Here is a 15,814-nt window from a genome sequence, read left to right as displayed (position 1 = left end):
ACATGCAACACTACATCAGCTTCACTCTCTCCACTGTCAGCCTGAACCAGATACACGGAGCAGCACTGATATGTCTCAGACTTTATTAATCCTGATAAGAGAATCAATAGAGCTCTATTGTAGAAACAGCTGCCCTGATTTTGATTTGTGTTGACTAGGATGGTACATTATGTGCTAACAGGATGTCGCCTATGTGAGAATGAACACACACTCACTGGGAGGAGGTGAATTTACAAGAACAATATGAGCAATTCACTGAATAATTAAAGTTGTGCTCTGAGTGAACAGAGAAAGCATACAGGTCACACATTTTTTATTTATCTTCCAAAACTAATACTTCAGCACTAGTGCCACTCTTCAGTACTGCTTTGGACAGCTTGTTTTGCCTGAGGCTTGATAGAGAGCACATCATATAGTAGTTAGAAAGCACACCGTATCTAACAACTGTGGCCCAACGGTGGCGATTTTCCTTTCATGTAAACCAGAGGAACGAATAAATGCGCTGCAAGAAAAAAAAAACATGAACAGAGGAAAGTTTAAAAATGCATAAATGCTCTTAAGTCACTCTGCGCAGACATTAATATTTATACAAGCCAGATGAAATGGAAAAGAATTTATAGCTACTTACCCGAACTTGCCCCGTTAAGCCTCTTAAACGTCTAATTTTTGCAAAAGAATCGCAACATTTTTACTTTAGCTGCTCATTTGAAAGCACCACAGAAAACCTACACGGTTTCAAGCAAGATGTGGCATTTATATCTTGTACTGTTCAACAACTGGGAGTACAAACCGCAAGGGATTCTCCTTAAAATATCCTGGGTCATTCATTTCTAACATGCAGGCTTGTACAGAAGCATGAAATACCTGGCTCTTGGATATATGCTGGGCAAATGGCTGCTGTTAGGCATGTGGTCAAAGTGATTGGCTTAGAAACGCATCTTGTTTGGCTTCAGTTTGCAAATTGCTGCGCTGCATTTTCACACAGAGTTCTTTTTTTTTTTTTGCATTGTTTTAATTAACACCTGCTCATGGGATGTTAGAGCCTACTTCTATTCTTAGTCTGACCTATTTTGTGGTTAAAATTTGTAATTTTTTTTCCTGAATGCAAATGAGGGCTGCTAATGTGACCTAGGAGGATCAGAATAATCACCTACATTGTCTCTGGTGTCACATCACTTTGCTGTGAAAACACGCAGAATCCTGCGGTTAAGCTATCAGTTGTGAAGAGTTTTGTAATGGCCTCCCTGCTGTGTCGAACCGCAATCTATTAAATATTCTGCTTTGGCTTCTTTAATAGTCTGACTTAAAACAATGCATTTATTGTTGCATATTTGACATCCTAAAAAAGTGAAAGTCTATTTCCTGATATGACAGGGAGAAGAAAAAAGATTTGTTTACATCGCTAAGATAATCCAAGCATTTCAAAGCTTATTAGCTGCACATGTCACATGTCAGATCTGTGTTAAAAATATAACAATCCATGTAATTACAAATGTTGGTGACAGTGAAAGAATAAAACCTGTAATCTCTGCTGTCACACGAACCAATCCCTGTAATTAACTTACTCATCAACTTTTTCATGCGAGGGCAAAAAAATCTGTCACCTCCTCTATCTAATTTCTGAACTGCACATATGTTTGAGACAAACATTCAAATATTTTATTTACTGTTTGATTGCTGTATTCATTCACTCCTGGGTGATGCAGGAAACAGCAGCTGTACAGTTCTTTGTACTTTTCCTATTATCTAACGGGAAACTCTTCACACAGTTCAGTCAGTATATTACAGCCTCAATATCTAAACCTGAGCCTGATAAAAATGTAATTTTGACTCACCAGGGTGCTATCTAAACCTTCACTGGACAAGGTGTCTCAATGCTTTTCGGTATGCTTTTCACACTGGTGGATCAAACCAACAGCCGTGTTCAGCTAATACTAAGCAGCAGCAGAGCAAAGTTGAATCAAAAGTGATCAGACAGCAGTTGATTGTGGTTGTGTATCAGAGGTTTGGTGGGTAATGACACTACACCTGAGTCTATTACAGAGATAACAGTAGTGTTAAATGAAAAGTCCAGATTTGGACACTCTGGACACTCACACTTGGTGCAGGTCGGTTATTTTGTGAAATGAATGGTGCTGTTTTCTCGGCAACAAGTTCATCAGCCTTATGACTAACACAGGAGTTACATAAGGTGACAGCGCTGGGGTGGCGGAGTTGTGATATGCTGTTCTCAGCTCTTAGCTAAACTGTTGGCTGACACAGATTAGTTTGGAAACTGCTCAGCCTGTCAAGCCAGCAGATTAAAACCATCCTCTTATCGTATTGTTGAAATCAGAAGCAAAGTGAAAAGTATTATTCTGAAATCCCACACCCACCCTCCCCCCAAAGACATTGACCAGATAAGTCATTTCCGCAAGCTCTTACAAACTAGAGTTGCATTTTGGAGATAAGTAGCCTATAGGAGCTGTGTTAATATCTGAGTGATCCAGGGTGACACGCAGGTAGGGATGGGGGTGGGCGCCTAAAAATTGTATCATATTTCAAAGACATCTGCAAGAATTATATTTCTGATGATGTAGAGAAATAATCCTCAACGATGTTTTATCTGAGATTGCAGCTTGCCGGCAGCACTGTTTATTTGTGCAAACAAAATAATGGACATTTTCTGTCCTTCATTTCCAATGAGCTGCTGTCATCGATGACAGACGATCTCATTCAAAGTGTGATTCTACTGAAACAAGGTGCCCCCAGCAGCAGAAATATCACAGTGCAATAGTAGTGGCACAGCATTATATTCAGTGATGAAGCATAAGACAAATGTAAGTGTAGAAGGAGTCTGGTTAGTGGTTTCAGTGGAAATTTTGGTGGTTTGCATTTGGATTGTGGGGACACACAGTTATTTGATACTTTTAAGCAATTATTAAAGTAACTTGTAATTCATCAGCAACCAGCACAATAAAACTGAAGCTGAAAACATTTTCTACCTGGGATGTTGTTACTTAGGTTAAGCAATTTGCTTAATGTCCTGTTTTTCCACCATTTCAATTGACATCATATTATTACATATACTTGCCCAAAAAATATGAAGCAGCACTGGTAATTTCTACCATTTGTGCTTCCTGTCATAGGGAGTGAGGCTCGCGACTGCTACAATGATGCTCAGTTATACCTCAGTTATTCCTTGCATTTCATGGTGTGTTTTCACCTCAAGTGATGAAAAATACTTTGCTAAGTATTGTGCTTTGTTGGAAGATGTTCAAATATCTCCCTTTTTACTAAATGTCTGGGTGTGTCTTGTTGTTTTGCGCAATAAGGAATTTGCACAATAACCATTGCTATAGCAGTGATATCACAATATGACACTTTTTACACATAAAAGTTTTGTATATTATGTTGTTTTATATTGTATGATACAGCCCAAGTGGAAGGCGTCCATAAAAGTCCATTGTTTGGTCACACCAGACAAATCTCAAACCCCAGTCTAACTGTTAGAAGTCGAGCATGTGAATACTGACTTTGGCAATTGTTTTGACTAGAAAAACATCAATACTTATTTTTAGGCTTATTGTTGGAACACCTGTTTAAGATAAGGAGATTTTTAAAGAAAGCAGGCTAGTATTAAGGTCCAATGTTTAGTAGACCCATCCATCCACCGCAACCTCCTCCCAATGGAGGCTTTCATTGTTTCATATCGTCTCTTATTTTGGACACTAGACGGTGCTGCTATGATAACAGTAATAACAATGGGCAGTCAGTCTCAATTTTACAGCAGATCACCTTGCTTGCTCTCTCTCTCTCTCTCTCTGCTGATACTGGAATACCAGTGCCAATGCCAAATTGTCCAGCTGTCTATTGGAACAAACAAAATTCCCCCTCCAGTAAAATCAAACCAAGAGATGCCCTCACATACATGTAAGTAGCTTACAGAAGCAGAGATTTGAGCGATTTTAGGTGTATTTGCCCTTTAAGTGAAAAGCACACACTCACATTCTTAAGCAGCTGTTCCTGTAACAGGAGGTTTAATAATGATCACTGTCTATGCTGCTTTACTTGTGAACAGAAGGGGGGTACTAATAATAAGTCTTTGGAAAAATGATCTAATTAGGGTAGAAATGAAAATTCATAAGACGGTGGGCTAAATGAGAGATCATTAAGCTGCTGGATTTGTTTGTTATTGCTTATATTCACGGGCGGTTGTTTGCAGCACAAATCATTTTTTTCATGAAGTCTTGCTGTAATTAACGCACTTGCTAATGTTGCGCTCTTTTGCTTTGCGCTATTTCTTTTTCCACAACTGTCTAAATAATTTTCCACAAAATGCTCCACAGTTTCCCACACAATGACACGTTAAGGAACTTTTTTCCACGATGGAAAGACTTACTCGTTGTGTTGTACTTCACCCCATTAATGTACTCAGGGCAAGGTCTTTCTACAACCCTGCCAGTGCTGCTCCGTGGCCAGCAGGTTCCAATCTCATCGGTTGTGGCATTGCAATATAAACCTTTTAGGGGGGAAACATAATAAAAAAAAATAAATAAATAAACGCTTAGCTTTCTATTTTTAAGATGTAACAGCAAAACATCTCAATACTGAGGAAGGAGAATGAAGCAATTCCGCCTTACCATCAGTGCTCAGCAATGACAATGAAGCATTTGCCAAAAAAGTGTCCTGGAAAGCCTCTATTAAACTACAATTTAGGTCCCCGAGCTCTCCAAATATGATCTCATAAACAGTAGCATCCATAGTGCGAGCCGCCACTTTTGGTCTGAATAATGTGCAAGTCCGAGAGGAGATAGGCACACTGCCGTGCCCAGCCGTGTTCGTGGGCATGTGAATCGGTGCAACCGTAATGACAAGTAGAGAGCCCGGCGCGCCTTCTGGAGAGCGCGCGCCTGGCCAATCAGAGCCGCGGATCCGCTCATCCCTCCACGTGAAAGACAGCCGTCACACCGCACTGACCGGATCATGAGCCTTGTTACTCTGACATTTCACACCTGCTACCCACCTGTCATGTTTATTTATGAGGGAAAAAGTCGCTGCGTTTGAAATGCAAAGTAGCGTGTGTGGGAGAGATTTAGAATGAAATGTACAGCCAGGTTACCTGTTGTTGCGAGTGAAACTTGAATGGAAGGAAAAGAAACAGAACAGAACAGAAAGCAGCAAGAAAAAATATTGGGTTCCGTTATTAATTTTATATTTGTATCATGGAGCCCTTTTTTCTGTACGCAAATAGAAAACTGACGTTTTCAGGGCAGGAAGCTGAAAAGCTGATTGTATGTCGTACAATAATTAGACTCGGTGATGACGTCGGCTCCTTTGGCTTTTGTTTCTAAATAGCACTTTAAGGACACAACGCTGGGGTCTCTGTCGGTACTCTTTAAGATGATGCAGAGCTTAATCTGGAATGTTTGGACATACCCAAGTTTAATTTTTGATTTGGATTGCTGTTATCATTTCCTGTTTTACTTTGAAATCTGTAGTTCTTATGTGTTTTTGCTTTACTTTTTCCATTATTGTCTTCACCTTGTAATATAAAGCGCCTTGAGGAGATGCTGTGATTTGGCACTGTATAAATACAACTAATTGAAGATTGAATTCAACTGAATTAAGTTGAACTGATTTGTTTTCTGTCACTTTTGCACACCATCCTTAACCTATTATGTAATGGAGTCACTATAAGGCAGTATACTTAAACCTGACTCTCCAACTATGCTCGTACTCCTTATACTCAAGCCTTCTAGTAATTTCTTGGTTCTTTTCTCTCCTGTTTTTTGTTTTTTTTGGGGGGTTTTTTGGCTTTATCTGCATGCAAAAGGACATACAAGCTCCCTGACCTACGCTTCAGCCAGAACCCCTTCAAGTTTGTTTTCATTGTTGTGTCCCCAGATTTTCAGAATACGTGCCCTTTCTGCTTTCCCCTTGTCTCTTCTGGTTATCTTGTGCTTGACCCTTGCTGTGATCATTAATCTTTGGATTTTTGGACTTTTACTTGCCCCTGGTGTCCTGGATTTGGGTTGTCTCCTCCTGTAAATCGTTAAGAGGTTACCCGAGGACTGTGAAAGAACCAAATGTGCTTCTAGTAGCAGAAAAGCTGTATCTCTGGCATTAAAGTCTGACACTTGGAAGCCAACCACCCACCTCAGCAGAGGGTTTTTGTGAACGTATCTTGTCAGCTCCAAATGTGCACCTGATACATTTTTCCCATTCACAAAAACCGGAAGCATTTAAACAAATGCCATGGTGCAGTAGAGGGTCTCTTTGAAGACTGAGGAAAGTACAAACTAAATAAAAAATACTACTGTGTACCTTCAGAGTGTGTACACTCACAACTCTGTTTATTTGTCATGAAACAGAGCCTGATTTTGCACTTTTGTACATTGAGTAGTTTTTCTGTGAAAAGGTGAAAATAATTATGACCACAATGGCACTGATCATGCAGACCAACACTCCTTGCCAGGTTTACAGTTTTGAGTACCCTTAGAGTGAAAGTACAGTTCATTCCACAAATGAGTCACTCAAAATACTGAATGCTTCTTATTAAAGATGTGGTCTGTTTTGCTTTAAACAGTCATTTTTTATTTATTGTTATTTTTTTCGACAATTTTGATGTTTTAATTACTGCAACGTAAAAGTGAGATTTACGCAGCTCTATTCCCAATAATTTCTGCTAACTATGGGGCAAAACAAAACAAAATAAACTGTATCAATAATAAAATCTCAAGGCTTACATTATTTGATTAAATCTTCCAGTTTCTCATAAATTCTGGAGCTGCAAATATAACACGATGAAAAATTCAAATGTTTTGTCTCAAACTTCGATTCAGATTAATGAAAAGTGTCTAGACTGCAAATGTGACTCATAACGGAGTTTAATATGTTGGCTGTTTACTGTTAAATGTGAGACCTGACCTTTTCACCAGCGAGAGGCTTTCTGTCTAAGCTCCCTCTTAGCTTCCACATGCAGAACTCTATGTCACTTTACGCTCCAGTCATGCAGTCATAGATCGGATTGTTGGGTTGACCTGGTCATGTGATGAACACTGTTGTAATTACCCAGCTATAAATAGTGCACCAAAAAGTTCATTAATTCTCCCACAGCATCCACTCTGTGTTATACTGCTTCCAGGTATGGGAAGACAAAAAAGCACTTTAGGTTGAAGAAAAGAAAACATCTTTCATTGTTTGATTCTCGGGATATCTGAGATTATTAGCTTTGTGAATAACTTTAGAACAAATTTCTACCATTTGTCACCTGGAGAGCAGATACAAAATGCTTCCAATACATAATGTCAATAAAGAAGTCGCTGTCTCCTTGTAATTTACCTAATCTATTTTTTCCTGCTCGTAAGTAAAAAACGGATGAAAGCCTCTCTGCTGCTCACACAGAAAACACTTTCCTTCAACAAAAAGAAACCAAGCTTAGAAGACATCAAACTTGGCTCAAAGTGAAAATTTCATTACTGGATCCTAAAAAAACCCCAATGCAAGTTCCCTTTTTCCACTGAATTTTCCAGCCAATCTAGGGTAAAAAAGAAAAAAAAAAAACCACAAAGCAAACTGCACCACAAAACTGCTGAAGCCACAGTTTAAACTTTAATCAGTGAATATTCCTTCAGGTACAATAAATCGTAGCAAATTAAATTTAACAATGATTGTCAGATGCAGCCCACAGATTGATTTGACCACTGAAATGACCTAAAACTTTTGCAGCAACACACAACCTAATGTTTAGTTCTCAAATTGGTCGAAATATGTGCACATATGCTAAGTGCATTTTTCACTTCCTGATTTCTTCGTTTTTGTGTATTTGTTTCTTTAAACAAACCTTGATTTTCAGAAAATATCCTCTGAGTATGAATGCAGAAGGCAGTTTTTTAAACTATGATTCCATTTATTTTTTCATTTATTCAGTGGTTCCCAAACTTTTTTTGCTGGGCCCCCCTTGTTTTACAAGAAAAATGTTCGCGCCCCCCCCCCCCCCCCCCCCCCCCCTCGCGCGCGCGCGCACGCACGCAAGAACACGTCCTCCAAAGGCAGAGGCGTCACGGTGTAATTATTTTACATGTAGTTGTTGTTTTTTTTTCCCTGTGTAATAATATTTAACATTGCTATCAATACATTTTTCAAAAAATCCCTCTGCAAAATGGGTTCAAAAACATAAACTGTTGGATGCTGTTTGTCCGTGATTTGAACCGGGGGAACAAATTGCGGCAGGATCAGCCTGATATTATTTGTATCCCACTGTAACTTTACTGTATAAAGAGCTAGCATCTCCAAAATGTCAGGAGTAGTTAGTCATTACAACAAGTGTTTGTGAACTACAAATCAAGAATGTGGGATACTGTTTGTCCGTGATTTAAACAGCCCAGCGCTGCTCCCGACGAAGGGAAAACCAATCCTGCAGGGAGACCTACCTCGGCACTTGTGCAGGTAAAACCAAAGGGAAGATGTGCTTCACCATATTTTCTAGTCTTTGGCTTAGAATGAAGTTGGTTTGGAAACATATTCAGCTATGCTTCATCTCCTGCTTTGCGTTTGTGTGGGCGCCCCGTGCTAGCAGTGTCCAAGCGTTGTTTTTTTTTTTTTTGTTTTTTTTCCCTTTTCATGCCGCGCCCCCCCTGCAATGGCTCTGCGCCCCCCCTAGGGGGCGGGCCCCACACTTTGGGAACGTCTGTATTAAGGGAAAAAAGATATTAAACCTACCTGGCACTGTGTGAAAATTATTCAGGAATAGCGAAAAAAAAAACTCGAAAGGCCAGCCTGTCAAAATTACTTCGAGGGGACATCAACAAAGGCGGTCACAAAAAACCCCAGAATAAGATCTAAAGAACTGCAGGCCTCACTTAAGGTCAGTTAATGTCAAAGTTCGTAATTCAACAATAAGATAGAAACTGAGCAAAAATGGCATCCACGGGAGAATTCCAAGAAAACCACAGCTGACCAAAAAGGAGCAATCTTGTCTCACATTTGATGATCCCTGAGATTTTTCAGAAAGTATTCTGTGAATTGTAAAGTCTAAGCAAAAAATACTATTTCACAGCAGTGGACTGTGTCTTATTAAGTTGCTGGGCTGGCAGAACAGCTCCAGTGTGACTTCTCGAAGTCTCTGAAACTCTGTTTTAGCGGTGAAACAAAAAAATATTTCCTCATTTGTGTTTTAATGATGCTGGAAAGCATTTTGTTCAGAGGGGTTCAACGAGGATGAGAGCCGTGACCGCGAGGGCCAAATCATATGATTTACAACACTGACATATTCATCAAGTCATCTGGTGACCTTCCATGCCCTGTGGATTGGGGTATTGTCACTTTGGAAGAAAACACTCCTCTCAGGATAAAACCTTTCATAATAGGTTAGAGGTGACCAATTAGAGTTCCTTTGTATTGATTTTGACTGACCTCCTTGCAAAGGGGACATGAGCCCAAACAATGGCACCAAAATACCCTGCACAGCATACACTCTAAGAAATAAAACGTTGGATTTAATTGACAAAGTTAAGGCAATCTTTTCCACAAAACCTGGTCAATTAAACATAAATCAATATGGTTGTTATCTGCAATTTCAATGGTGATGTATATCAGAAGTGAAATTGTTCTATAAAAGCAACAGCTTTCCTTTCATTGTTACTATTTAACACCATTAATTAGAATTTAAACACTTTGTTCATTTTATTAACTATATTGCTTTAGGTTCAATTGACAATATTAATTTGAATTTAATGGCACCATTTAGATTGCGTTTTGGACCTAATTAATTTGATTAATTATGATTTAATGAATAGTTTCATCTATATGCTAAATGTTTAGGTATCAACAAAACAAGTCTAGAAAGGTTCCTGAGTTGTCATCTATACATTGTAATTAGGTGTTTGGACCTTTCAGAGGTCTTCAGCAAAGGTCTAACACTTAACTACAGAGTACAGGTGACAACTCAAGAACCTTTTTACACTTGCTCACACATTACCATTTATAACATTCAAGATCCTTGCACTTCAATAGAAAACTCTTACACCAAAGCTTACATAAAGTGTAAATGCAAAAAAAGGGTGCTGCATCAACAACTTTATTTACGGTAAGCCTTAACAAGGCAAAGCTTCTACAGGGAACAACACCGCATAAGGCAATATTAAATGCTTAAAGTGCATGACCAAAATTTAAACATTGGAAACAACTTTCGAGTTTCAACAAAGTGACATTGTAGTGTGCCGTAAGATGTCAAATTCAATACAATACAACTTGTGATTATAGTCAGATCTGCAGATTTACCACAGCAACTTAAAAATCACTGTATAATGCAATTACAGAAAATACTTAAGTGACACAAAAAGGTAAATCTGGACGATTTAGTCCCCAGTTCCAAAAATCAGATTCAGAATTATAAGTTTTCTATTATATAATAAATTTTACAATAAAAAAAAAATGCATAAAGCAAATCTCAAAATATTCTTAATTAAATGCTAAGACCTATAATCCAGTACTTGAGTACAGGTGACAACCTTAGAACCTTTTCACATTTGTTTGCACATACACTTTAACATTTATAACACTCAAGATCCTTGACCTACAATGGAAACCTTGTACACCAGAACTAATATGAAGTGTAAATAGAAAAAAAAAATGTGTTGCTTTAACAACTTGACCAAAAGCCTTCAATGAGGCAAAGCTTAAACAGGGAAACAACACTGCATAATGCAACATTAAATGAAGTGTGTAAAACAAAATGTAAACATCTGAAACAACTTTCCAGTTTCAACTAAGTGACAGGGTAGTGAGGAGTAGGATGTCAAACCTGACAGAATGATTTCAGGATCTACAGTTGTAGGTCTGCAATGGCTACAGTCTGCAGAATTACCACAGCAACTCAAACTGAAGAAAATGTTGTGAAACAAGAAAATATATCCATCTGGGTAATTTTTGTCCCCAGTTCAAAAAAACTCAGTTTCTGAATTATGTTTTCTTTTCCACAATCAAAAGAAAAATGGCATTCAGTAAATCTCTTAAATATTAAAAGCTATGACAAAATATTTACAAACAAGACTCAACATATATATTAGAGATGGCACGATACCACTTTTTTATGTCCGATACCGATACCGATATCATAAATTTGGATATCTGCCGATACCGATATGAATCCGATATAGTGTGTTTTTTAATCAACAAAACGTTTTTTTAATATCTTGCTGCATTTTGTATAAGTTTATACTCAAGTTTAAATAAATAACAACACTAAAGCTATTCTGTTATACCTGTATGTAAAAAATACACTGCGTCCAAAATATGTCATAGTTCAGCAATACTGATCAATCTAATAAAGTTAAACCTGCTCCATCCTCCCTATTCTGGTATTTTAAAGAGTACTTAGAAGAAATTTTAAGCAACCTAACTAATAGGGTTGCAAACTCCTAGCAAAAAAAATAAAAAATAGGGAACCACCCTCCACCTCATGATGCTTAATCGATGTAATCAAATTTAATTTGATGCAGGGGGAAAATGCACAAAAATAAATTATTTTTCAAGAATAATTAAATAGATTCAACATCTTTCTTCAACAGAATTGCAGACTGCACAGATGGTATCTTCCCAAAGGAAAAAGTACTATAGCTTACTAGGGTATATTAGACTTAACAGTTACTATATACAGTAATGGACTTCTATATATTTTACACAAGATTAAAACTTTGGGTGTAAGAGTCAGATAATTATTTATTAAAAACTAGACATTTTAAATGAGAATAAGAAAGAAAAGTATGTCTTTGTGCCCCCTTTTCCCTGTTCATGCCCTATCGGCCCCTCTGGCTAAACTTTGCTAGATCCGCCCCTGCACAATTACCAGCCGTCAGCTACGTAGAAAAAGATCCTGGTGTAGAAAGTAATATTAAATAAATTCTAACAACAGCTTATCAAGCTTAAACGTGCTGCTGTTGTTCAGCCGCTGGTTTCCTCTTTCTGGTGAGAAGTGGGCCAAAAACTAAGAAGAGAGACGGACTCGCGACAGAAAAGCCGATCAGCTGATCATTAAGCTGTTTCACGATTGAAGCAGCAGGAGAGAGAGAGAGGCAGTCGCTCCAGGTATGGTTGTTAAGCTTAACGTGGGAACGCTTTACAGACATTCAGAGATGAACTTACACACTTGCTTTACTTCTCTCTGGGAAAACGTCCTCATAGATGAAATGCTGGTTTGCTAGCAAGGCTACAAATACACACAGGGGCTCTATCACGTGATGCACACTGCTGCTACGTGCTACGGTTATGAGCCGAGTTATGCCGCGTAGCAAGTTTTGTGAGGTGCTTTTTTGATATTTAATGGATCGGATTACATTTTTTTATTTCTCGCCGATATCCGATCCAGTAATTTGGGTCAGTATCGGACCGATACCGATACGTAATATCGGATCGGTCCATCTCTAATATATATATTTATAAACTTTTAAACAGTAAAACAGAGCACTTATTTTGGGGAACATTTCGATCTGGAAGAGTCATTGCGTCTCCTTTTAGCAGAGTTTGTTCTTCAGCACTTGTATTTTGTTAGACAGTTTTTTGTCTTCCAGTCCCATGAGCACCTTCTGGAAGAACTCAAATGTGTAGTGAAGTGGCTTTGGGTAACTCAGATTGAGGCAGTTAATTAGCCCAAACAAAAGTGCACACCTGCTCGCCACATCGTGAAGATCCTGCAAGACGGTGCATCTCTTGATAATGATGCCAACATCTTCAAGGGAGTCATCAGGCTGTGCTCCTTCATGGATTAATTTATAAACACCCAAAATCCATCCTTTCGAGCTCTTCAGCTTCCATCACTTTGAAATCCTGAAAAGGACAGAAATATTTTAAATCCGTTGTATTTTGGTCATCCCATCATCTGTCTAGTCACTCCATTTTAGTTAAATGGTCCACAATACCATAATTACACAGATCCCTGAATGAGACTGAGGACAACAGACCAAAGAAAAGTGTTGATTTAAGACTATCACCAAATAAAGACCAAGAAGAAGAGAAATGAAAGATGGACTGGGCAGAAGGAGCATGCAGCGGTGCACACCGTTAAGCCCGGTTCACACGGCAGGAGTTTCAAACGGCTGAGAGAGTTTCAGACCGTACACGTATCGAATGACAAAAACAAAACTAAAAAACTGACACTTGTGGGTGACCCTACCATGCATGTTGTACAGCCGCACGATGCTAATGAAACACCCTATGAGCACATTTTTCTCGCGAACATTCCCAGGGCAAACAGCAAATCTCAAATCCTCTTGAGATAAAATGTGACTTTGGAGTAAATAACCAAGTTGGCCAAGGAAGGGGCATTTCCAATAGTTGTGTGAGTTGTAACGGAAAGGACAACAAAAACAATAAAATGGCTGTAAGATGAAGGGTTGGAATCCAGCAGCAGCTTTCTTTAGTTTAGCATAAAACAATGTAAGTGAATGGAAACAAAATCCTAGTAGTTCCCATGCACTTTATTGTTATAAGCTCATTTAAAGAAAACTGAGTGCTGCCAGATCAGGAGAATGCCTGGGCTTGTTTAGAAAATACATTTTTCAACTTACAAAACTCTGGGAATTATGACAGTCAAAATTTTACTGAGGGGTGGAATATCCCTTTAAAAATAAACTTACCATGAACTCTTTGCTGATATTTTGAGGGTTCTCATTCAGGTATATAATCACAGCTTGAAGGATGCATTCACACTTCACTTCACTTCGATTCGGGAACTCTGAACAAAACAACACATGCAGGGCAATTACTGTTTTGATGTTTGTAGAGACCCCCACAAACTTAAAAAGTCAATTTTTATTGTTGTTTAACCAATTCATAATTGTTTCTAAGTAATTTTAAACATGTCTGTGAAGGTTCTCAGTCATCAAGGTCATCGTAGTCAAATTTTAAACATGCTTTTTCTCCATAAAGATGCAATTATAATCCTCATTTTACAACTTGCAGGGAGAAACAATGTCACAGTAATATAACGTAGCCTGCTAGTTGACAATCTAGATGTATGGTTTTTAACTGGATGCACAGCAGACACCTACTTTCACAAATGTCTGCTTTTCCAGAATATACAAAGCAGCTTTTATTCCAATATTTAAAGTGACAGTGTGTAGTTTTCTGCCATTAGGGGGCAACACGTTGCAAGCAAGCACTATTTTGTGTTAGAGAATGAGAAGCTTACAAACTCATTCCCATAAAGATTATATGTCAACTAGCTTTCCAACAATATCTTCACGTTGAAGTAACTGCTCCAATAACTTTAGCAGTGGAATATATTGAAAGTTTTTTTGTTTTTTCCTCTCGAACATATTCCTCTGGCTTTTAGATACACTTAAAGAGCAAAGCTTACAACACCACATTTATAACCTAAAAGACCAAATAAGAGAATTCAAAATGTAAAATTGTGTATTAAGGAAAAAGTAAATAATATGAAAGCATTTGGTACCTTCAACATGCACTTTTGGAGCACAGCTCAAATCTCCACAGCTCCAAAATTCCACAAGCAGCAACCTGAGAGAAAAAGAAAACCACAAAAAACCATGTACAGTGAGACACATGCAAAGGGTTAGCACAGAGAGTCTAAACTTAAGAACACTCATGTTTCTTTTAAAATATATTAATAATACAAGTTAAATTTCAAATGGTCCAACATTTCTGTTACCCATTTCATAAATCATGCCTTCTATCTCCAATTCCGATAGTCTTGTGTTCCTGTGACCAAGTTTACCATTATATACCAGAGCAGCCCAGTCTGAACGTGACCCCCTTGCCCTCAAAAATAAAATCAATCAAGTATACTAGGTGGTAGTGCTCTGTTTGTGTCGGTTTGTGCTAGTAAAAACATCGTTTGTATTGCTACGGTGTCAAGGATATTACAATTTTATTTAATAGGTCATTCAGAGTTCACCAGCCCCCCCAAGCAACACAAAAATGGTCAAAACATGCCACAAAATGCTCGGGTGCGAGCGAGCGTTCCCTACGACCTCTACATCACCCGGACAGCCGCTCACTCGCGCCGGTAAGCACGGGGAGCGTGCTCGACGCCCTGCAAACTACGCAGTTCGCGGTTCTCTTCAGTGAAACTGATGAGTATGGACTCGTCAACGACCACTGCACATGTATCCCAATTCTTGTTCGCTTTTACTCATAAAATCTTCAGTTCGCTTAGCTTCGCCTGCGTGACACACTCACACAGGCGAAGCTAAGCAAGCAGTAGATAGCTAACGTTCTCCTAACTTGATACTGCAATAAAACAAATAAAATAAGTGTGCTATTCGGAGTTCGAATAAAATTTTAAACGCAGATGGGGCAATATTCAGATGTGCAGTAACGTCGAATATGCAAATGAATGTTTCCAATGCTAGCAAAATGCTACAAAATGCTAAAACCTACAGAACACACACGGCCCATATATTTACCGGAAAAATATACGCCATATATTATCACAAAGTACTAGTTAAATTATATTCAATTAAAAATATGAAGAAATTACCTTAACTCCAACGGATGAATTGCGATTAATCCCTCTTTCCAGGCACGTGGCCAAAGCACACTGTGGCGTAGACGAAGAAGGCAAATGCGTATGCGCGAAGATAGTTTTCAGTCTCTGCGCATGCTCAGAAAAGATGTGGAAAGGGCTCTTTGGATTTAATTAAATGTGTTCAATATATTGAAAATATCACTATTATTTAACATTAAAACAGTTTAGAATTAATTAAATCAAATTTAAAAATATTAATTACACACATAAGATTAACAATTTTAAGTATATTGAACATAAAACTATGAATTAATTTTTAAAAAGCCCATGTTTTATTTCTTAGAG

The 15,814-nt window shown here is 38.3% G+C and overlaps 1 protein-coding gene and 1 long non-coding RNA gene across 2 annotated transcripts in view; both read right to left on the bottom strand.

Moving 5' to 3' along the window:
- Window positions 1-4,875, bottom strand: part of crhr2 (corticotropin releasing hormone receptor 2) — a 39,844-nt gene extending 34,969 nt beyond the window's left edge. Inside the window, exons 1-2 of the mRNA XM_085141877.1 lie at window positions 4,623-4,875; window positions 4,382-4,501 (exon numbers count right to left, since the gene is read on the bottom strand). Of these exons, the coding sequence (XP_084998003.1) occupies window positions 4,382-4,501; window positions 4,623-4,830 (328 nt within the window). The 5' untranslated portion in view covers window positions 4,831-4,875. The remainder of the gene's footprint in view (window positions 1-4,381; window positions 4,502-4,622) is intronic.
- Window positions 4,876-11,042: 6,167 nt separating this feature from the next.
- Window positions 11,043-15,814, bottom strand: LOC146497612 (uncharacterized). The gene is made up of 4 exons (XR_014870469.1): window positions 15,482-15,814; window positions 14,435-14,499; window positions 13,617-13,714; window positions 11,043-12,807 (listed from the first exon to the last, which is right to left on the bottom strand). It is a non-coding gene; the product is annotated as an uncharacterized LOC146497612 (long non-coding RNA).

This window comes from Neolamprologus multifasciatus, chromosome 18 (genome assembly GCF_963576455.1).
Source record: "Neolamprologus multifasciatus chromosome 18, fNeoMul1.2, whole genome shotgun sequence".
NCBI classification, from domain to species: domain Eukaryota; kingdom Metazoa; phylum Chordata; class Actinopteri; order Cichliformes; family Cichlidae; genus Neolamprologus; species Neolamprologus multifasciatus.
Note: the sequence above shows the minus strand (reverse complement) of the source record. Positions and strands in the feature narration are given on the sequence as shown.